Source organism: Falco peregrinus, chromosome 9 (genome assembly GCF_023634155.1).
Source record: "Falco peregrinus isolate bFalPer1 chromosome 9, bFalPer1.pri, whole genome shotgun sequence".
Classification (NCBI taxonomy): domain Eukaryota; kingdom Metazoa; phylum Chordata; class Aves; order Falconiformes; family Falconidae; genus Falco; species Falco peregrinus.
In genome coordinates this window covers 22,496,385-22,519,153 of record NC_073729.1, presented here as the reverse complement: position 1 = coordinate 22,519,153, position 22,769 = coordinate 22,496,385, and the positions used below count along the sequence as shown (strand labels likewise).

At 62.2% G+C, this 22,769-nt stretch overlaps 1 protein-coding gene across 1 annotated transcript; it reads right to left on the bottom strand.

The window, feature by feature from the left end:
- Positions 1 to 3,260: 3,260 nt before the first annotated feature.
- On the bottom strand, positions 3,261 to 19,518 carry VSTM2L (V-set and transmembrane domain containing 2 like). Its single transcript, XM_055814687.1, has 4 exons — positions 19,236 to 19,518; positions 9,094 to 9,263; positions 7,855 to 7,905; positions 3,261 to 4,691 (listed from the first exon to the last, which is right to left on the bottom strand). Exons 1-4 carry the CDS (start codon positions 19,342 to 19,344, stop codon positions 4,380 to 4,382), a joined length of 642 nt encoding a protein of 213 aa, XP_055670662.1. The 5' UTR covers positions 19,345 to 19,518; the 3' UTR covers positions 3,261 to 4,379.
- Positions 19,519 to 22,769: the final 3,251 nt, after the last annotated feature.

Below are 22,769 nucleotides of genomic sequence, written 5' to 3'. Positions count from 1 at the left end.
CCAGCACCAGCCCTGTAGACCAGCGCAGGTGGCAGCAGCAGCCTGTCCCGCCCGGCCGCAGGGTCCCTGCCCACCGCAGCAGTGGGGTCTCTGCGGACACCAGCCTGCCCGCACCCACGTCAGCACACACCACCACGCTGAAGGACAGGCACGGGGCTCAAGAACAGCACTGGCACATGGCAGTCCTTCCCCCCACCCCTGCCGATCACGCACATCCCTGCTGGTCACGTCTGCGCTGGCTCACGCTCCCAGGGCTCCAACAGCGCCGGTGAGGGCTGTGCAGCCACAGCTCCCGCAGGCAGCGTGGCGAGGCTGTCTCCCGTACAGCCCCCGGGGGCTGCAGCCCCTGCTGCCAGGGTGTGCCCCATGGGCAGGGGTCTCACGGTACCACCCCAGAGCCCAAACCAGCCACCTGCCTCCCATGGGCAGGGCGAGGGAGGCAGCTGCTGTTTCTGAGCAGGATGGTACAGACAGCAGGAGGGCTGTGACGACAGGAGAAGAATTAGCAAAGTTCTCTTAATTACCATCTTCCCCGTGTAACAGAGCTGGTGGAAGGGGAGCAAATGAAATCAGCTGCATCCATTGGGAAGGGGGCCTTGGGCTGCCGCTCCAGCATGGGCTTTCTGGTGATGCCATAACACAGCCGTCTGGTTTCAGGGCTGATAGAGCCCCAGCGCTGAGCCAGGCAGCACCGGCTGCGCACAAAGCTGGGCTCCTGGAGAGCTGCTGGTGGGGCTCAGGGGCTGCTGCCACGAGGCATATTGCCTCATGACAAAGCGCATCGCACCGAGACAGCGGGTCACTGCCCCAGCACGGCAAGGACCAGGGTGCTCAGGTGCTTACAACAGCGAGGGCACAGTGCTGCCATGCCCCTTGGGGACAGAGCAAGACCCACCACACTGTCCCTCCTGTGACGCCCCTTCCCAGCACAGATTGCTGCGTCCATGAAAGCAAATGGTTTGGCGATAGGCTTGGCAGTCGTGGGTTAATGGTTCATGATCTCAAAGGTCTTTTCCAACCTAAATAACTATGATTCTGTGAAATGCACCTCGCCACACAGGCCCTTCTCTCGCTGGGTGCCCCTTACTGGGCAGGGCAGAGGGTGCAGGCAGGGAGCTGGTGCCCGCTCCCCCAGGCCACCCTCCTGCCTTGCCCGATGAGCAGGTCAGTGCATCGGTCACGACACCGCTCCATACCCCAGTGCGCAGGAACCCACTGCACCCCCCCAGCCGGGCCTCCAGCACAACCAACTGCACCAAGATGCCCACAGAGCCCCAGCAGACCCCCCCGCGCTGGTTTCTCCCAGCGCAGCCTCCAGGCCTCACCGCCCTCCCCACGGCCACAGTCCCCAGCCAGCGGTTCGGTGCAGGCAGCGGGGAAAGGCTGGCCTGTCTCAGTCAGTCAGCCAGCCTCCTGTCACGGCTCTTCTCAGCTTCGTTATCACCCCTGCTTTATTACAGGCAGAGTAAATTGCTTTTGTCTGAAGCAGGATAATGGCCAGAAGAGTGACTGCGTGGAAATGGCATTTTCATGAGGCTGGTTCCTCCCCAGCAGTGACTTGCATATTAAGCTCAGCCCATTTGCAAGCGAGCCCAGGGGCTTCTCCACTGCCCTGCCTGCAACCTCCTCTCTGGGCAGGCACCTGAGCAGTCCCCCAACCCACCGGGGTCCAGAATGAGCACCCAGGGGTGCAGGAGTTGTGCCCAGCTCCAGCCCATTGACCACCCTCAGCATCACAGAGGAGACCTGGCCCCAGCGGGCAGATGCCCCATGGAGCCCGAGGGGCTGTGTGTGGGGCAGAGCCCTTCCCAGGCAAAGTGAGCGGGGCTGCCAGTGGCTCCCCCTGACCCCAGCCACCCTCCCCAGGGATGGGGAGCTGAGAAACCTGTGCCCAGCTACCTCCTCCATGCACAAACCCAGGCAGGGCTGTGGGGAGACCCCCACTCCCGGGGCTGGACATGGCCCCACACACAGCCCAGGGGCTGGGTGCTGCCCCAGGGTGCCGGGTCCCACACACAGACCCAGTCCTCGCCTCTGACTCCCGCACCCAAGATTTCACATAAGCTCAGCAAAATTAATCTCTTCTAATAAAACCTGTTATTTTTAAAGCTTGCCTCTAGGTTTTGCAAATTACTACACCACACAGCAATTTGTTTACTCTCCATTTGAGGTGATTTGCAGCCTTTTACCCTCCCCAAAGCGGCTCTGGCTCTTCCTTTCCCCCTTCTATAGATTGTTTTTTACTGCACCAGTGCCCAATGTCCCCCCACCCCCTGGCCCAGTGATACAGTTCCCTGAAAGAGAGCATCCGAGTGCCACCCAAACCCCTGCAGCTCTGGCACGGAGAGCTACAGCACGGCGGCTGTTATTGCTTGTGGCAAAACAGAATTTCCAACAACAGCCCCCTTGCCCTGCAGCTGCTTCATATTTTCCTCCTGACAAAGTACCCTGCATCTTCCCAGGCTCCTGTACCGGTTGCTCCCTCAAGACCGTGGCTCTGCAGGTGAAGCCCGCAGCAGCTGGCAAAGCAAAGTGTGGCTCTCGCCGCATCCCGCGGTCACCAGCCACGCTGTGCCCTTTCTTTGCTGCCAGTGCTGGCTGACACCAGGCCAGCGGCTTGTGCTTTGTTACTCTTAACACATGACAAATCGCTTCATATCAGCAAAGTGAGAGGTGAGTGCAATGGAGCTCCAGGGATTAATAAACTGCAAAGCAGCCAGGGGACTCCTGGCAGCTGAGCGCTGCCAATGCTGGGCGCACCTCTCCCACCGGTGGGGCAGCACCCAGCCCAGGGGGCAGCCAGCATCCCCACTTCAGGGGCCCCAACCTCCCACCCGGCTGGTGATGAGGCCTCTGCCCCAGATGCGCCGGCAGGGGTTGAGGCTGGCACCCAGCAGCACAGAGGGGCCTGATCCCTGCAGCCCATGCATCTCCCCACTGCACCCAGCACCCCGTGGCCACAGCACGGAGCAGCCCCCGCTTACCTGGGAGCCAGCCTTATCCTGCACCCACAGGGCATCATCATCACATTCCCAGGCAGAACAGGGAGCTCCCAGCTGCAGCTTTTAAATGCTCTGAGCCCTCATCTGCAGGTGATGATGCCCACCCTCATACCCATCCTCATCCCCATCCCATCCTCGTCGGCCAGCCTGGCAGCACCTGGGGGCAGCCCCAGCTGTGCCCCTTTTTAGCTAAGACAGTGCCAAAGCCACAACCCCTCACCGTGCCAGGGACAGACTGCAGACCCGCAGAGGCTTTGTTTAAAGAGCTTTATTAGCTGCAGCAGGTCTGGTGGCGGTAGGCTGGGCGGCACAGGTGAGTGGCAGCAGGGGAGCAGCACCCAGCACCCAGATGGGGAGACTCAGGACCCCCCTCTCGGTCCCCACGGCTCTATCCCCAGCAGCGGTGTTTACCCAGGGGGCAACAGGGACAGGCTCTGCCATTTGCACTGTGTTGTGGGAGCCCATGTGCTAGACCCTGCCCGGGACGATGCGGTGCCATGGTGCAGGAGGAAGGGATGCTCAGCCGTGAGCAGGGGGCCGAGAGCCACGCCAACATGGGCAGTGGGGGTGGAGCGAGGGCAGACGGGGCTGATGGCCAAGCCCCCTCCTTCCTCCATGAAATGCAAAGGGCCAGGAGGAGCAATGGGTGGAAGCAGGCCAGTTCTGACAGCATGGCTCCCTGGGCACATGTGGACCACGGGCAGCTGCCTGGCTGGGCGATGCCGTGGCACAGCCCACAGTGCGATGGCTGTGCTGGGGAGCGCGTTGGGAGCGTGCCATGCCACCCTTCCAATGCTGAGCTCAGGCCTTGATGTGCTGGGGTGGCACTGGGGCAGGCAAGGGCAGGGAGAGGTGATATACACGGTCTAGAAGATGGACGCTGGAACTTATATATGCACTGCGGGGCTGGAACAAAGCAACTAAAGTAGGCCTCCTACAGGAACAGACGGTCAGTTCTGCAAAGCACAAGGGAGGGAGGGAGGGTCCAGTGGGCAGGGGGGGCCTCCACTGGGCACACAAAGCTGGGGCGCAACATGGCCCGTGGTACCGCGGGTGGCAGCAAGCAGTGGGGCACCCACCCGCACGGGGCCAGTGGGGACGGGGACCACCATGTGTGGGCATATGCCTTGGCCCTGGTCCCAGCAATGCCCCCTGGCACGGACACGGTCCTGCTCCCACACCGAGCCCTGGCACCGCTGCGCCACATGGCTGGGGAAGAAACCCAGCCGGCAGTGGCCGGCAGGAGGAGGAGGTGGTGGGGGTTGGTGGGCAACACGGGGCGGTGGGGCCAGTCTCTGGCAGGGGGCACGGGACCCTCGACAGCTCTGCTGAGTCCGGGGCAGCGGGGGGCTCCGGTGTCCCCCCGACACCACCCGCCTACAGCACACAGGAGACGTCTGCCGAGCGCTTCTTCAGCTCCTTCCCGGCTTTGTGGTGGTGGTGGTGGTGGTGCGCGTGGGCTGAGCCTGGCACAGCAGGGTCTGGCATTGGGACTCCCCGCAGCTGGGTGTCCTGGGGGTGCCCCGTGCCCCCCGCTGCCTCCACCCGCAGGTACGCCTTCACCTTGTGGTGCCGTGCCTTGCCGTCGCTGGAGTCGATCACCCGGCACTCGTACGTCCCCTCATCCTCCAGCTTCACCCGCGACAGCCGCAGCTTGTGGGAGATGTTGCTGCCAACCACCTTCACCACCTGTGGCGAGGCAGACAGGGGGTCAGCTGGCCCCCGGGACCCCCCCAGCTCAGTGCCACCCCTGACCGCGTGCCGCCACGCCGCGTGCTGGGGAGGACATGGCAAAGGTGGGCAGTCAGCATGAGGGGACCCCGGCCCCAGCCCCAGACCACGGGGTGATGGAGTCCCTGGCGTGCGCCTGGCTGCGTGGGGCTTGCAGATCGATGCAGAACCACGCTGGCTAATTAGCTTTTCTACCAAATTGATTCGCTCTCAGTATTTATCACCCAATGAAATTTAAGACTTACTCACTAGCCATAGCCGCGGCTGCTGTTGGGCTGGGTCAATAAATCAGATTTATAACCCACCCCGAGGCCCCTGGCTCTGTTCCCTATAATCACACTGGATGGCAAAGGCCATTTTTCTACTTGCCGCTGCATTTGTTAGCTGAAGATTTTATGGTGTTTAGAAACGGGGCTGGGAGCCGCAACCAAAGGAAGCAAACTCCCAGCCCAAAAGCAAAGGAGGCAGCGCCGAAATGCGAGCAGCAGCACCGGGACCACCACCCCCACCCACCCCCCGCTCCGCGCAGGCAGCCAGCACCTGCACATGCACACACACATGCATGCCCATACCAGCACATGCAAGCACACATGAGCACACGCAAGCAGGTGCGTTCGACTGCCCCGCACACCATGGGCTGCTGAGAGGCAGCCGGTGGCCACAGCCACCCCAAAGGGCGGCTCTGGGGCTGCTCAGAGCCCCCGCTCAGCCGTGAGCATCGATCCTGCAGCACGAGGAGTGGGGGTCTGGGGGGACAGGATGAAGCAGGCTCCCAGCTGCACCCATGATGGGGCAGACAGGGGCTGGGGGGCTGCACATAGGGGCTGTGGGGCAGGAGGGAGATGAGCTGCCAGGCCCTGGTGCGAGCATGCCTGGGTGCTGAGGCTGTCACAGGAAAGGAGCTTCAGAAAAAAAACTCCATTGTGTCAGAAGAGCAAGAAGTCACTTACTGAAATTAATGGCTGGGAAATTTAGAACTAATAAAAGAAAAACCCCAATTTGCTGGTGCCGCCAGTGGCCATGCAGCCGCTGCCCAGCAGGTCACTGAGCCTCAGCCTGCGGCTCGGTTATCAGCGGGAGGGATAATTTTATGACGGGTCATAACGCTCATGGCTTCGCAGGCTGGGGCAGGGCAGTGACGGCCTGCGCTGCCCATGGGAACGGGGCAGACACCCCGGGCCAGGCCGGGACGGCCAGGCGGCCGCGGCGGTGCCCAGCATCAGCTCAGCCCTGCAATACGCTGCAAGGAATTCAAGGGGGGAAAAAATAAACCCAGACCCATGGTGTTTGCTACCGTATGGCAAAGGGCAGCAGCGGTTTCCCTCTTCACATCCCTGCAACGTGCGGTGGCTCCAGGCAGAGCTGGTGCTGGCACTTCCAGCACCAACTGTGTTTTGGTGGATAAAAAAGTGGCCAAGGGGTGCCTGGCACGGTGGTTTCTGCGTATGATTTACATCATTGATGCTGCTGTTTGTTCCCAGTCAATTGCCACTGTGGCTGTAACGCACGTTTTATCAGAACCACTCGTGGTAGTGTCTCACCTGTGTTCATTTACCTTCTCCATCCTGTAAACAATTAATAATCAAGGACATTTAAAATAACAACACCACACCAAAAAAAGGGTTTGAAACTCAAGCCTCTCTCTGCTGGCTTGATCTGGAGGAGGCGGCAGAAGCATCGCACCCTGAGCGCTTCAAAATAAATCCTGGTTACACATGCGCATGCATCGATTTCATTCCAGCGTGCAATTAACTGCCTAATTATGCTGAAAAATGCAATGGCCAAGCTGAGCAGGAGCACTGGCCCCAGGATGGCTCCACAGCCCCGGCCCCTGCCTCAGCCCCTCCGCCACCCTGTGCGGCTGCGCTGGCTGTGCCGCAGAACCTGCCTTACCTTGGCTCTAACATGGCACCAGTCCCTGGCCGTGCGTCCCTGCCCAGCGCAGGATTTGGCCCCCAGCTGCTGGCTGGCATCAGGCACCGGGACCCCAGCATCCTCACAGCAGGGTGCAAAGCGCTGTGCCTGGGAGCAGGGCTGGGGTGGGACGGGGGTGACCAGCAGCCCTCTGAGCCGTGCAGTGTCCTGCAAAGCTTCCCACCGGCTCTGGCTGCCCGCAGTGGGCAGCACCATCCCCCGCACTGGTAGCACCCGGGCTCCAGCCACTGCAGCACCAGCCCCAGCGCTTTGCTGCTCACGGGGCAGCAAGCCACAGCACCCCGCTGAGGGACCGATCCTGAAGGCGCTGGGGGTTGGCCGCAGGTTGTGGGCACATCACAGTGCCCATCACAGGACTGGTGACCAGCAGGGCTGAAACCTCAAGGAGCTGACATGAACAGATAAAAAGCGATATGGTCCCCATGGGGGACTCATAACTGGCAAGAGAATCTACCCACACCGATCCCCACAGATGGGCAGTGAGAGGCGATGTGCTTCATCGTGAAATTTTCTGGTGTTTTACCCCTTGTAGCTGCCTCTGCCATTTCCCAGGGATGAGAGTCAGGCAGAGGGACCGATCCTGGGCACCAGCAGCACCCAGCCCTGAGGAGTCATGGGCCATGGCAAGCCCGTTCCCCCTTGCTCACTCAGCAAAGGGTCAATGGAAGAAGCAGAAGAGGCTGCCAGGACAGTGGGGACAGCGGGAGCGCTTCCCGATATTGCTCCGGTTCTGTGGCACTCCCAAATGCAGAGCCCCCCGAGGTGGGGAGGGCCAGCAGCGGGGAAGGGGGCACACACCTGACAGCGGGGAGCCAAAAGCGTTGATTTTATTTAACTGATTAGTGTCTCCTCATTCTGTTCACGTGAGCCTAAATGGTTTTGGGATGCTAATCCAGTGAGTAAATTAGATTATTTTCTCCTTAGCATAAACACGTCCCTCAGATGCCGACAGGAGAGCCAGACAGGGCTGATGGGCCAGGCTGTGCCACTCAGCCTGGACAGGGGGGAGCTGCCCCCCTGCTCCAGTGTTGCCAGCGCAGCCCCCCACCTCCCAGGATGCCTCGTTGGGGGCACCCAGAGACACAGACCCCCGAGACCCTCCCACCACCCCAGCTCTGTGCAATGCTGAGTGCTGGCGTCGCAGGCATCGACCGGAGCCCCTGCAAGAGCCCTTATCCAAACTCACGCTTATTTTTGTCGCGTCCTTCCCAGGCTCCTCCTGCGGCGATGCTTTCAGCTGTTGGGAAGAGAGGGATGGAGGGGGAGACCAGAGAGGGAAGAGAAATTGTCAGCTGGGCTGGGACGAGGCAGGAGCCCACCAGACCCCTGCCCACCCCCGAGATGGCTGCCCCAAGCAAGGAGGTGGGAGGAGAGGGCTGCTCGGCCCCAGCAAACGGGAGCCAGCCGGGGCAGCAGGAAGGGGAGGGAATGGCAGCACGAGAGTGCCACAGGGGTGCTCCATCAGCGGGTGGTCCCCGTGACCCGGGGCTGGGGACAGAGCCCCGCTCCCTGCAGCAGCATCACTGCAGCAGTGACCCCTGTTCCCAGCCACCCTGGCCCCTTCACAGCCAGCACCTGCCCCGCTTGCCATAGACGTTCCCAAATCAGCTGGCAAACTGGGCAGCAGCCTGTGACCCCTTCAGCAGCCACAGGCAGTACTGGGGCACAGGCGCCCAGGCTCCCTGCTGTGCCATGCAGCCCGCTCCCATGCCCACTCCTCACGCCGGGCATCCCCACCACCCTGCAGCCCCGTAGCCCCCTCGGCCCCTCAACAGTGCTCCCAAGCTGCAGCACTTCTCTAATGCTTCTCTCAATTTATGGTAATGCCGGGAGCAGCTCTGCCAAAGACACAATAATAAAGGCTCATTAAAATACCTAAAGCTGCCTTCCCATTATTTGGCCCTTATCTCTGTGCGAACAGAAAGAGAAATAAAGAGACAGCTGTTTGCTGAGACCGATACACACGGAAATGGGGAAAACAAGAGAGGCCTGGAGGTGCAGATGATGCAGGGGTGGGATGGATGCAAGGGGACGATGATGAGATGGGAGAAGGCACAAACACAAAGACAAAGCCTCTGCCTGGGATCAGTCCCAGGGGAAGGGCCACGTGGCCCCCGTGGCTAGCTGGTAAGGGTGGCCAGGACAGCCCAGCCTCGCCAGCCCCATGACCCAGAGCATCCTCAGTGCAGCTGGACACTGTGCACCCCATGTGTGGTCCTGCACTGCGGGACCCCCAGGTTCCACTCTGCCCATGAGCGTGGAACGGGGTGAGACCCTGCTGTTTGCATGTCGGGTCAGTGCTAGAATGCTGCTGCAGGACCCCCCACCCCTGAGCCCCAGCTGCAAGCGCAGCCCCCCAGGCAAGCGCAGGGGAATGCTCTGCCTCTGGCTGCTGCTGCCAGAGGGGGAGGATGAGGGGTGTTACCTGGTTGGAAGCCCATGTCTGTTTGTCTGTCCAGTCCTTGTGGTTGCGGACGTACCACCACTGTATCTCAAGGGAGTAGGAAGGGGAGCCACTGCCTCGGAAGGAGCACGCCATCTCCACGTCCTCACCTGCCTGGGCCGTCATGTCGTGGGGGGTCTCCGTGAAGAGGGCTGCAGGAGACAGAGCGAGGGCTGCGGGCGCCTGCAGGGACATGCCACCACCCCAGCACAGGACATGCCACCACCCCAGCACGGGACATGCCACCACCCCAGCATGGAACAATGCCACCAGCCACACCAGCAGGGTTCCTGGGAGTACCTGGACCCTTCCCTGGCCATAACCTATATCCAGATGTCCCTCACCCACCCCAGTGCCCCCTCCCCAGTCCGGGAAGAGCTGCCTGGCCCCTCCAGCCCCTGGCCCTTTGCAAAGAGCAGTGGGAGGAAAGGGAGACAGCAGGAGCCTCTGCCCCCCCAAGTGCCACGCCACCCCCCAGGACCTCTGCCTGAGTGAGCACGGGACCCCACGCTCCTCCAAGGTGTAATAAATAAATAAAGCATGATCGCATCTCCACTTAGATCAGAGCATAAATGAAAAGCAAATCCTTGTTTAATGCGGCCCCCAAACAGTCTCCCACATGCCATATGGTTTGCTTTCCTCGCTCAAAACAAATATTGTTCAGAGATGTAATTAGAATTCTTTTCATCTCCTCTGGAGAGATTATTGTTCCTCTGTAAAGACGGCCCCAGCATGCAGGTCACCAGCAAATATTATTGCCACAATCTACGGCGTCTTCTCCCTGGCATAGCATGGCACGGCACGGCATGGCACGGCATGGCACAGAGGCTGAGCCCCCAACACTGGCATGGCCAGGCCCAGGGCTGCCAGCTGCCCTGTGCTCCCCTGGCCACCATTTTGGCCACAGAGATGTCAGGACATGCAGGCAGGGGCTGCAGGGCACGGGGCCACCTGCCCTGTCCCCACTGCCCAAGGAGCATCGCTTCGGGGCCAGCAGCAGCACTGGGATGAACCAGGTCCAGCTGGAATCTGCTCCAGCATGGGGCCAGCCGGCAGCCTGTCCCTGCCCTGCCATGAGCTGTGGCACGTGGTGCCTGGCCCAGGCAGGTCACAGAGGTGGATCAGGGTCCCGCTGTATCTGTGCCGGGTGCCCTGTGCCCCCCCCCCCCCGCCCCACCATCTTCCCCGGCCACCCTGTGCTGCCGGCACTGCCAGCTCACAGCCACCATGCAGGTCCCTCCGGTGCCACCGGAGCCCCCCCAGGACACACACCCTGTCAGGAGCAGCTCACAGCTCCCCGGAGCCTCTCATCAAGCCCTCATCCCCTCTGAAAACGAATTATTATCAGCCCAGATGGAAAAGTTAATACCTTTAATATCTCCCCGTCCCTTTGGACACATGGAAATCCCATATACTTATCACTTTCCTTTAATCCATCTTCGCAGGGGAACTGAGGGAAATACCCAGCATAAGGGTTTAACAAGCCTGGGTCTCCCGGTGGGGTTCCCAGCACAGCTCCTGCACCCCTGTTTGCCCAGGAGCCGGGCACCAGCACTGCTCAGGCTCTGTGCCAGAGAGCAAAGGGAATCCCAGGCTGGGGTGCAGCTCCAGTGGTCCAAGGTTGTGGGAAGAGCAGGAGAGTGGTGCTGCCCAGCATCATCTGCTCTTTGGCACATGGCAAAGGGCTCATCGTGCTCCTGCCGCAGCAGTGCCAGGGCCGTAATGTCCAGCCATTCGCCAACACTTGCCCACCCATTCCAGAGCCGTGGCCCAGGATCAGGCTTTTGCTCCACAGGATTCCTGATGGCAAGAGCGATGGCCAGAGAGGGTCCCAGCAGAGCCGGCACCAGCCCCCCGGGACCCTGCAGTCCTGGCTGGGCACATGGAGCAGAGGCAGGGGTGACGGCCTGAGGGCTCCAGCCATGTCCAAATTACTGTGAACACAATTAAAATCTGCTCTCACAGACGGGAATTTGGCAGATGAGTGGAGAAAAGGCTTGATTGAAGCAAGCGTCGCCTTTCTTTCAGATTTAATTGGGAAGCGTATGTATTAATTAACCCCGGGGCTCGGCCACCTCAAAGTGCATCCAAAGGAGGGCAAGTCCCGCTGACAGGGGCCCAGCGGCAGCCCCCTCCCACAGCATCCCTGGGACCATAGAGCCCACTGCTGTCTCCGACCCCTCCCCACCTCCCTGCACAGCAGTTGTGAGTGACAAGCTGGGAACTCCCAAGAGAGCCCAGAAACCATCCCGGGAAAGGAATGGATGGGCAGAAGGGAAGGTGAGGCCGGTCCCTCCCTCCCTGCACATCCCAGCCCTCCGTCCCCTTCTTCTGCCCCACTGCCTGCCCCCGCCACCCAGCCTCCCACCCATGGCCCCGCTAAGGGGAGGGGGCTCCAGTACCCCCATGCCAAGGAACAGCTGCGCAGCTCACATCCACAGGGTGCTGGGCTGCTCTGCCCCGCCCCCCCCCCTGTCCCAGCCCCAGCAGTCACCCCCGGGACACCCCAGACAAGGGGCAAGCCAGGCCACCACCAGCACAGTCCCCAGCCCCAGAATCACAGCAGGACAGTCCCACGTGGCACCGCAAGAGCAGAATGCAGTTGATGGCGCAGGAGAGGTGCCAGGACAGCAGGCTGAGCCTCGCAGCAGCCAGAAACAGCGGCAGGAACAGGGACAGCACAGCAGAGGGGATGTGAGATGAGAGACAACGGATGGACGGACAGAGGCACTCCGGGTGATGGGTCAGTGACAGGAAAGATGCCACAGGGACAGTTCATCTCTCCTGTCTGTGCCAAAACATGAGGGAGGGGGTGTCTGACAGACGGGACAGCAGTGCCTGGGGGGCAGTGAAGCCCTTTCTTTACAAGAGCCGCCTGGAAGAGCCGAGGCTGGGCCGCTGGGGACAGGGTGCCTTGGTGGGGCGAGAAGGAGGCAGAAGCATCTCAGGGCTCAGAGTCTGCAGGAACAAGTGACCAGCATCATCAGGTCACCCCTTTGCTGGGGATCACATCCCTTGGTCTGTCTGGTCCGTACTCGCGTGTGCAGCCTTTGCATGGGGCGGGTGGTCAGCACTGGGTGGGCCATGGAGCCGGTGGGAATCCAAGAGCTCAGACGTTTGCAGAGCTGCTGAACCCCAGCACGAGCGCTCGATCGTGCTCTGGCAGGGCGTGCTAAAATCCACCCCGGCACTGAGCTGAGGTGCAGCTCCCTGGCCAGCCCAGCCATGGCTCAGCCCTGTGCAGGCTGCAGCCAGAGCCCCGGCACAGCACCCTCCCTCCCGCGCACCGCACCGTGGCTGGGCGCCCGAGCCATGGCCAGATCAAGCCCCCTGCCCCAAGCGGCAGCAGGCACCGAAGCGCAGGGCAGGAGCAGCAACTCCCTGTGGCTCCAGCAGCACCATGTGCCCTCCCCGATGGATGCTGTGAATCCCGGCCACCTGGGCAGAGGCGTGTTGGTGGGGACAGGTGTCACTGCACCCTCCAGCCCCAGCCCTGCAGCTCTGCAGGGAGCCAGGCAGAGGAGATCCAGGGCCTGCGGCAGCCCCCAGCCATGCGCAGCCCCCACAGGGTGCATGGGGGTGGCTGAATTGCCTGTCCCCCGCTCCTACCCACACTGCTGGCAGGGACAGGGGAGAGCCGAGCTGCCGGAGTCGACCAGCACCCAGACCCTGCCTGCCCTGGCCCCCTCCCTCACCCAGCACCGTCTCCTTCCCCACCGCTGACATTGGTGCCGCATCCTCGCAGCGGCAGGGAGGGGGCTGGCGCCAGGCTGCTGCTCTCTGTGCTTTATGGCCTGCTACCTGTCATAAACTGAGAAAATCAGGATCAATAAATCTTCTGGGAAACAAAAATCAGGGGAAATAAAATGAACTCAATGGGGAAACACAGATAAACGGAATTGAAAACGCCTGCTGGGACAGCTTGGTGCTCTCATAAACTGGAGATATACAGGCTGCCACGCTCCCTCCGCACAGCGAGCAGGATTCATTACCGCGGCCCCCGCTTGGCACGGGCAGGAGAGCTGCCGGCAGCGAGTGGGCAGCACGGAAGGGGTGCCCCCCCTGCCAGGGGCAAGGCCAGGTTCTGCATCACCCCCGGCACTGGGAAAGGACCTGGCAGCCCCCGTCCCCGCAGCCGCTGCCCTGTGGAGCACGCGAGGCCATGCAGCCCCGGAGTCTGGCCAGGACCCTGCCTGCTGCCGGAGGCTTTGGTGAAGCCCTGCGAAGAGCTGTGCTGGCTCCTGGCCCTCCCAAAGCACCAGCCGCCGGCTGCTGAGACGGCCACGGCTTAAGCAGCGATGTGGGCATGCACTCAGGTTAACATTTGTGTAAACATGTATCAGAGGGTGATTAAATATGTATTGCACATTTGCAAATGCATGTTAATCACCTAGTTAGCACACTTGCTCTGCGAGTTATTTATCACTGAAACACTACAGCACTGGTCAATCAGATGCCTCTTTCCCTGCCCAGGCTAACAGGAGCCCCACGGCACCCGGGGCAGAGGGGCAGCACGTGCCGGACAGGTGGCAGTGGCCAGGGCTGGCTCCATCGCGGGGCAGGGGGAGGCTGGCAGGCTCTGCCTCCCCTTGTCCCTCCCTCCGGCTGCCGCTGTTATGCTGTGGGCTGTGATCAAGTGTGGTTTATTCTTCCCTTCACAAAGCTCCCAGTCATAATTCATGGTTTATTATGGTTCTGTGAGTCAAGACACTTGGAGGACTAATTGCCAGCTCAGCCTCGTGCTCCTGACACTCGCTCCCTCGGCAGCCCCCTGCCCGCGCCTCCGCAGCAGGAGTGTGCCATGGGACATGGTGGAAGGGAACCAGCTCTGACACGGCCACTGCAGCCCTGAGTCCGCACTTGGGTGAGGGGCACCCTGACCCCGGCCAAGGGCATGCCCCCTGCAGCTCCCATGGAGCCTGGCCCCAAGCAATGTCAGCAGCCACATTCCCCCAGCTGCCTGGACCCCCTGGGCTGCATCCAGGAGAGCTGGTCCCTGCCAGCACCCAGAGCTTCCAGGGGTGCTGGTGGGGTGCCAGGGCTGCCATCACCACCCGCCTGCCCTGGGGGCTGCACCACTGTCACACTGGCTACCTACCGGCAGCAGCTCCTGGCACAGATGCCACCAGGCCCCTGCTGCTGCCATTATGGGGCAAAATAAGAGGCAAGAGAAAGCAGCCAGTGCTGCCAGGAGAGCCAAGCCGCTCCCTCCCCACCAGCTGCACAGCATGTGTGGAGATCCCCCGGGGAGGACCCTGCAGAGCTGCCGAGACAGCTGTCCCCTTCCCTGTCTCCCCCATCCCCATGCTCTCCAGCTCAGCCCTCCCTGGGGACAGCTGCGGAGGGCCTGCTCCTGCCCCAGCCGCTGGGGAGACCGTGCAAACCCTGCCCTGTGTCCCTGGCGCGGGGCTGGCTCCTGACCCGCTGAGTTTGCACTGCACCGCGCGCCTGCACCACCGCAGGAAAAGTAAATGCGTCTGACAGCAACCACAGCCAATGACACCTTCCCCTCCCCAGGTACCTGCGTCCCCTCCAGCTGATGGCAGGGGACAGCCTCAGCTGCAGAGCTGCCCATGTCCTAGTGGCACCAAAGGTACCAGAGGCGCAGCCTGTCATGTGCACTGGGCAGTAACCTGGGGAGGGACAGACCCTCCTCAAGGCCATGGGGTCCCTCCACCCCTCAGCACGGGCTGCCTGTGCAGGAGTCGCCCCAGGAGATCAGAAGGCATGGGAGGCACCCCCCTGGACAGATCCAATAGCAGAAGCATGTGTACCACTCCAGCATGCTGACTGTGCCGGGTCCATGCTGTCCCAGCAGCAGGGACACAAGGGTTGTCAGTGTCTGCTATGCAGGTTGGACTAAAACCTCCCTCCTCTTCCCATCTGCCCATTAACATCTGTGAATGCATCTCCTCCTGACAAGCCTGTGAGCAGGGATGCTGACTCCAGGTCACCAAAAACACATCACGGCTGCAAACCGGTGCATAAACACAGCGGTGCGATGGCCAGTCTCACCAGCGAGAGCAGGGCAGGCAGCTCCGACTCCAGCAGCTGCGCCAAGGGCAAAGGGCTTCGGTGGCGAGAAGCCAGCAGGGATGGGACTAGGGCTGGGGCTGAAGCCCAGGACAGATCCAGCCACAGACCTGCTTGTGGTAGCCCAGTGAGTGTCCGGCCGGTGCCGAGCAGCTCGCAGCCTGGCCCTGGTGCTGCGGGAGCACTGCTCTCCTCTGGCAATCCTGCAATTGCCCCTTCCAAGAGAAGCATCAGGCTGGACCACTGCGAACACCGGCCGGGGACGGGAGGGCTCCCGCCGGCACGCTGGTGATGGGAGCTCCATTTCTCTGCCCCTATTTACTGTCATATTAGCAGCAGAATTAGCTCGATTTTGCAGCATAAATTAAAAACAACAACAACAAAATCCAGATAATTCAGTGATTGTGATCAGGACAGAGCTCACTTTCCCAGGGAGCTGCAATTAACCTTGAAACCCTTGAGTATTTCTAACAGTGAACCGTTACGGCCAGGCTGCCCCCCAGCTCCTGCCCTTCCGGCTGCCCAGGTTCTACCCCCATGGCAAAAGAGATGCCGGCGGTGAGAATCCTCCCCCAGCCTGGCCCCAGCTATGAGGAGCTTTCCCCAGGCAAGGGTACTCATTGCTCCCAGCTGGCTCCCCAGGAGTCATGGTTCTCAGACAACTCCCTCCTGAGGGGAACGAGGAAGAGCAGTTATTTGATAGTATAAGTAGCAAAAACCTAAAATGGCCTGTTACAACAGCTCCCAGTGGGACCCCTGGCAGCACCGTGCAGCCATCCTTTAGCCGCCACTTGCTTTGGTGCTGGTCTCTGCCAGGGGATGATTCCCAGCAGGCAGGGGTTGGTTCCCAACAGGCAGGGCACCTGGCAGCAGGCAGGAATCGGGATGGGGCAGACAGGGGCTCTGCTCCACTGGAGATCGGCACCCCCTGCCCATGCACAGTGCCCTCCTGCCCAGCTCTGCCTGCCCCATGACTGCTGGGCTCATCCCAGTCTACACAATGCAAAGCATCAATGCATCCAGTGTGGCTGAGCCCAGCTGGCAGCCCTGGTGCCCAGCTGTGCACCCACCGCAGCCAGAGCCATGGGGAGGGGGCAGCAAAGGTGGGAGATAAACCCGCAGCCAGGGGAAATGACCACGGAGAGGGGGAGCCCAGACAGAGCCGGAGCTGTCGGTGGCCAGGGCCGGGAAGAGCCATATGCCCCACCGTGAACCAAAACGCCAGAGGAACTGCGAAGGGGAGAGCACCCCCCTAGGTCCCCGCCTGGGCATTCAGCCCAGCCCCGGCCCCCAGTGTGGCACCTGCCAAAGTGGGGAGCGAAGCGAAGCCCCGGGGTCCCCATTCCAGCCCCGCCACGCTGCCCAGGGCTCCCGGCCCATGCGCAGCCGCACCAGCTGTTTGTTTGATTTGCTGCCTCGTTCACATGGAATGTTATGATTAAAATTAGCTGTCACTGTCCTAACGTAATAATTCCCAGTGTCTGGCCCATCGTCTGTCAGCTTCTTCAAGGGAAAAGAAAGCACAGACATTTGATGAGGAGAGGTGTCAGAAGTAATTGCGTTGAATGACTGCACGAACAGCAGCAGGAAAAACACATCGAGTGGAGAATTCCCATCAGGAAGTGTGAAAAAATCCGGCAGAATGCAAAGTGTTTATGAAAGTAATTGATAGAATAATCATCGGGGTGTGCAAGAAAGAAGGGCAGCACCCTGGGGAGCCAGGGCACTGCTCCCTCCAGCCCTCAGCCCTTCAACAGCAGCTTTATTGATGGTGAGACACTAAGGCTTGCAAACGATGCAAGAAAGGAGCCAGGCTTCTCCTCGGGAACGCAAGCTGCTTGCCAACCGGCTCTCCCTGCCCTGCTCCGGGAGCCGGCAGGCTGGAAGGCGGCTGGAGCTTCCCAGCTAGCACCGGTTTGAACGCCGATGGCACCAGCCCAGCCTGCACAGGCTGTCTGCAATGGGGGGCATGAATAATTGAAGGCGCCAGCCTGAGGAGAGGAGAGAGGAGGGGAGAGGCAGTGCTGTGGCTAGGGGAGGGATGCAGGGAGGGATCCTGCGGCTCAGGCGCTCTGCCGGGGTGGTGGGGCAGACGGAGTTGACCCCCGCTCCAACCCTGCTCCATCCCTGCTCCAGGCAGACCCTTTGCTGTGAGGACAGGGAAAGGACTTTCTTTGACTGAGAGTTTTTCCCTCCCCAGGCAGCACTGGCTGCCATGTGAGCAAAGGCAACGCTGCTCACGCCTGCAGGGCAGTGGGCTGGGGGATCTGCCCTCGGCCACCCGCTGATGCCTGCCGAGACCACGCTGCTCCTGCTCAATTCCCTCACTGCATCCTCTGTGGACAAGTCCCAGGCAGCACCGAACGCGCTCCCAGGCTGTGCCAGACCCTCATGGTGCAGCAGAGGCTCCTCCAGGCCGCCTGCACCGGGCAGAGATGGTGGTGAGCTCCGGGTGCTGCCTGCTGTAGGCAGAGTCTGGAAGGACTTGCCCGCCCCCACTGGCCCCAGCCAAATCCACCCCATCGGCCCCGGCCCCTCTCCCACTCCGTGCTCCTGGCCCACGGGGCTCTTGCGATGCGGAGGGAAAGCTGTACCAGCAAGTAATGAAATGATCAATCTCTGATCTGCTAAACAGCAATTTATACAGGTTTTCAGCACACACAGCTTTTATCAAATTGGTATTCACCTACTGAACACAAATGGCTTATTATACATGACCCACTTATTCACTGCTTTTCAGTATCGTTAATAAAGGTTTCTGTTGTGATTAAGTGAGTTGCTGCAGAACTGCTCGTAGTAGCAAGCTGTAATGTGGCTCCGAAGTGCACTCGCCCTCGCAGAATATTTCTTCTCCTTGGCTCCCTGCTCCCTTGCAGCGACCATTTCACTATTTATTTGCCTATTGCTGAATTTCTGAGGGGAGCAGCAGCGGCTAATGGAGGCTCTTCGCCCACGTCTCCTTCCGGCACGCCAGGCTGGCAGGTCCGGAAACCCTCCTGCCTTTGTCCCCCAGCACCACGGCGGATCCTCCCTTCCCCACGCAGGCAGGTGCCCACTGGCCCACATGCTGCAGGACTGCGGGACACCGCACAGCGCCCGGCCCGGGGCTCCCTACGCCTGGAGGCTCCTCGGGGCAGAGCACAGCTCCCCACCACATGCCAGGAGCTCCGGAGCTGTGCGAGGGGGACGGCTGCGATCCCGCCACCCCCACGTGCCCCCTGTGCTCACTGCTCGGGCTCAGACTTACACCTGCCCGTGTCATCCCGCAGAGGGCAAAGAGGGCCTCGGCACCCTTCTCGGGGGGTCTGTCACCCATCCGGCACCCTGCGGCTGGAACTGCCCCCCACGCTTAGACTGACTTGTCCACGGTGGGGGGCTGCAGGGGTGCCCCTTTCCCAGTCCCCCTTGGGCAGCAGCACCGCCTGGCCCAAGCCCGGCGCAGCGGGGCCGCCGGAGGAGCCACGGCAGGCAGGGAACGGGAGCCGGGAGCGCTCCAGCCAGCGGTGCGTGGCGGCACACAGGGATGTGCGGCGGCGTGCACGGGGGTGCACGGGGATGCGCGCGGGGATACACACTTGCACGGGGATGAACACGGGGATTCACACTTGCGCGGGGATGCGCATGGGGATGCACGCGGGGATGCACACTTGCGCGGGGATGCACGCGGGGGTGCACGCGGGGATGCACACTCGCACGGGGACGCACCGTGCAAAGCCCCCCGCGCTCGAGGCTGCCGCCGGGCCCCAGGGACCGGGGCGGCGGATCTCAGCCCCGGCTCGGCCGGGCCGCTCCCCGGCTCCCCGGAGCTGCCGGCGCGACAGACCGCGACGCGCTGCTGCCCGCCGGCACCCCCCCCCGCGTCCCCCGTCCCGCCGCCCGGCCAGGGGCCGCCCCGACCCGCCGCCAGTCCCGCGCGGCCGAGACGGCCGGGAACCGGCTCCGCGAGAGACCAAGCCCCGGGAGCGCCCCGGGCGCAGCCGCCCCCCCCCCTCGCTCCCGCTCCCCGCGGCAGCCGGTGCCCCTGATTCCCCGCCGCCGCCGCCGCCCCGGCCGCCGCCCGCCCCGCTGCCCGCCCCGCTGCCCGCGCTCACCGCTGCCCGCCGCCGGGGCGTCCCACGGGGGGTGCCGGGAGGCGGCGCCGAGCTGCAGGTAGAGCCCCAGGTAGTGGAAAATCCCCAGGGCCAGGGCCAGGGCGCCCATCTTGCCGCGGGCGCGTCTGTCCCGGGGGCGGCGGCGCCGCCGGGCCGAGCCCTGTCCCCGGGGCTGCGCCGCGGTCCCGGCGCCGCCGCGCTGCGGAGCTCTTCCCTCGCGCGGAGGGCGCCGCGCGCCGAGGCGGTGCCGCGGCTCGCCCGGAGCCTCCCCCGCCCGGCGGAGGGATCCCGGCCCCGCGCACACCCCCAAAGTTTTTCGCACGGTTCATTCTTAAACTGCGCGGGGCGGGGCCGGGCCCGCCGCGCCCACGCGAGACCCCCCGCCCGGACCCCCGGCACCGACACGCCCACGCACGACCCCCGCCCCCCGCCCGGACCCCCGGCACCGCCGCGCCCACGGCGCCCGCGCAGGGGAGGGTGTCTCGGCCGGGGTCCCGGCCCGCCTCGGCCCCGGCGGGGGCGGCTTCAGCACCCGGGACAGCGCCCGCCGCCGCGCCCGGCTCCGCCCGGCCCGGCCCGGCCCGGTCCGGCACAGCCTGCACTGTGCGGGCGTGCAGGGAGCGGTGCCGGGGGTGCGGGCCCCCCCGCCCCCCGTTTCAGCCCCCGGAGCGCGGGACGCTCGCCCCTCCCGCCCCGGGCAGTGACGGGTTTCGGGGCCATTCAGGGGACCGGAGGACCGGGGGCAGGGCCGGGGCCCGGCGTGTCGGTGTCTTTACCGCGAAGGGAAGAGCAAGGACACAACTCCCCGCGCGCGCCCCCGCCCGCACCCCAGCGCGGGCAGGATGCGCCTCCGCGCAGCCCCCGGAGCCGGGGCAGCGCCGCTGGGCCACGCCGCGCCACGGGCACCGCGCTCCGGCCTCTGCGCAAGGAGCCTCCGCTGCGGGGGGCGAGGTCCCGGGCTCCCCAAACCTGCGCCTCGCAGGTCGGAACCGCGCACCGTGAGCTGTGCGGTGGGCACGTTCTGAACAGTCCGAAAATGCCCAAAGGAGCCCGAAGGTGGCACAAATCCACCCTAAACACCAGCGTCGGCGCTGGGGGGAAGGCACGGGCACAGGCTTCACTCGCTGTTCTCTGTGCACGTGTAATGATCTGAAGGATATTTGCTCTCTACATACAGTAAAAATCAGATTCTTTCAGGTGTTTTCTGCCATAAGATGACAGACACTTGCTACAAAAAGATTCTTTAAATTGGACTTGAAAATACAAACTGTATTTCTTCACCGTTCCCTCAGCAGGAGGAGCGGGAGCGTTTTTCCCGTTACCCTGGCGAGGTGGGGTCCCTGGGCTCAGCCGGGAAGAGCCCCGCACGCCACTGCAGGAGCTGCGCTGCCTCGTACCTGCCTTACAAATCAATAGTTTAAAAAAAGTTCTACCTGCTGCAGTGTTCTCCACATGGCAGAATAAAGCCCAGATGGGAGCGGAGCAGAAAGCATTGATCTCTGCCCAAGTTCATTACTCCATCTAGAGTTAAAAGCTGGAGGAAGGAGGGAGCAGCGGCACAGGATGAGCTGGGCGCCCACAGCCACGGCTGGTTGGGCTCAGAGGGTCCAGTTCTAGGCCAGCGAGAGAGCAGAGGCAGCGAAGGCCTCTGGGTTTCCTGCGGGAAAGCTCCCAGGAGCCGGCAGCAGCCACGCTGCACTGGCCAGGAGAAGGAAGAAGATGCCGGAGGAGCTCAGGAGGCACCAGCCACCTGGGTGCGGGCAGCTTCTCACTGCACCCGGGGTGAACAGCCCAGGGCTGGTCTCTGTGCTCTGAGAGACCCTTTCCTTGGGTCCTCCAGGCTGCCCTGTCCAGGAGCCTGGAGCATGGCCCCCATGTCCAGGAGCCAGCAAGCAAATATGGCTGCCTCTGGGCTGGATCCTGAGCGAAGCAAGAGCATCAGCTCACCCACAGTCACGTGTGGAGGCAAAACACCCACACACCAAAATACAGGGGTCACGCATGGGGTCACGCGCAACAGGAAAAAGCAGCGAAGGCCAAGCAGGAGTGAGGGGACCTGGGCGAACCCGTGCTGCAACAGCACCTGCAGATGGGGGCGTCAGCTCTGAGGGGGCACCACTTTACTAAGCTCCCACTTGTGGGTGCAGCTGGAGTGGGAGCCGGGGACATCACCCCGCAGGGACTGTCCTGGGCAGGGGTCCCCATGCCAGGTGCAGGTCTGGCACCCCCGGCACCAGGGGCGGCACGGCCCCCCCTGGCAGCTGGGACAGCGGGTGCCGAGGCTGCGTGACTGCACCTCCAGGGCTGAGCCCTGCCAGGATCTTCCAGCGTATCACCAGAGCTATTTAAATCATGCCATCAGGAAGCAAAGAGAGCATAAATTCCTCTCGGTGCTGGGAACACCTCCAGATGCAGAGCCTGAATTAAGTCCCATTTCCAGCTGATTTTCTGCCACCGCAGCAGGATGACAAACGGACACTGGGTCTGTGCAGGGGCCCAGCAGCCAGGGAAGAGCCAAGTGTCCACGTGTCTCGGGCGCACTTGGAAGGTTTCATTTTCCTCCTCAATTTTAATTCATCAGTGAAAAGGCCCAGAGCAGATGCTGTCTGCTGTTGCAGCCACACAGCCCTGATGAACCCCTGTGTGTCTGACAGGGACAGGAAGGGAGGTTGCTTGCAGACAGAAGCGAGAGCAGAGCCAGCAGCTCCCAGACCAGACAGACGCTGGTGCTCACTGCGTAACGATGTCCCTTATCTGCACGCTTGCTATTGCTCTGAAATAGCTGGTGCCTCCCTTGCAAAGCTCCTCTTCCAGCTGAACATGCCCAGGGACTCGCTCTCAAGGATGAAACGTTCCTTACCTCCCTTAGCATCAGGTTTTCTGCCTACCATATGATTTTGCATGTGCCCTTGGTCCTGCTCAGGGTGGGCACCTGCAAGATGGGGGAATCTAGTGGCCATTTCCACATGGTGACACCAGAGACCCTGGTGGCACCACATCCACCACGGTCACAGATCCCGTGCCCATGAGGTTTGCAGGTGAGTCTTCCCTGAGCTGCCCATCTGATGGGTGGCACAGGCAAGCCTGTGGAGCTGGAGGCTGTGGTGAAGCTCTGAAGAGCTGGATGAGAGGTTGGAAGGGTGGGGGAGGTCCCAGCCACATCAGCAGCACCTCCTGGGGATCACCCTGACCAGGGCCCCAGGAGGACTTGGGCCCTGCCGTGCAGGCTGAGGCACAGGGACTGGCCCCTGATGGCACAGCCCCAGCCTGGCACTCCCCAAGGACACCCAGAACCAAACCGAGATGGTTAGCCCTTCCTGCGCAACCAAGTGCTGCTGGTGTTTGTTCTGATGCAATTCAAACCCCGTGTTTTCTTTCAATAGCAGAGCTACCCAGCAACTGCATCTCCAGCTTAAGGCATCCAGGGAAGAAAAAAAACCCAAACCACCCACCCCAAAAACCCCACGGCTACTGCAGTACCGAGGGTTGCCTCATGCATTATTTTGAGATTCACTTATTAAAAGGTTCATGCGG

Coding starts and splice junctions, on each gene's coding strand:
- VSTM2L (XM_055814687.1), bottom strand. CDS start 19,344: ATGGGCGCCCTGGCCCTGGCCCTGGGGATTTTCCACTACCTGGGGCTC. Junction 9,264..19,235: donor CGCCCCGGCGGCGGGCAGCG/GTGAGCGCGGGC, acceptor TGTCTCCTGCAG/CCCTCTTCACGGAGACCCCC. Junction 7,906..9,093: donor AGACATGGGCTTCCAACCAG/GTAACACCCCTC, acceptor TCTTCCCAACAG/CTGAAAGCATCGCCGCAGGA.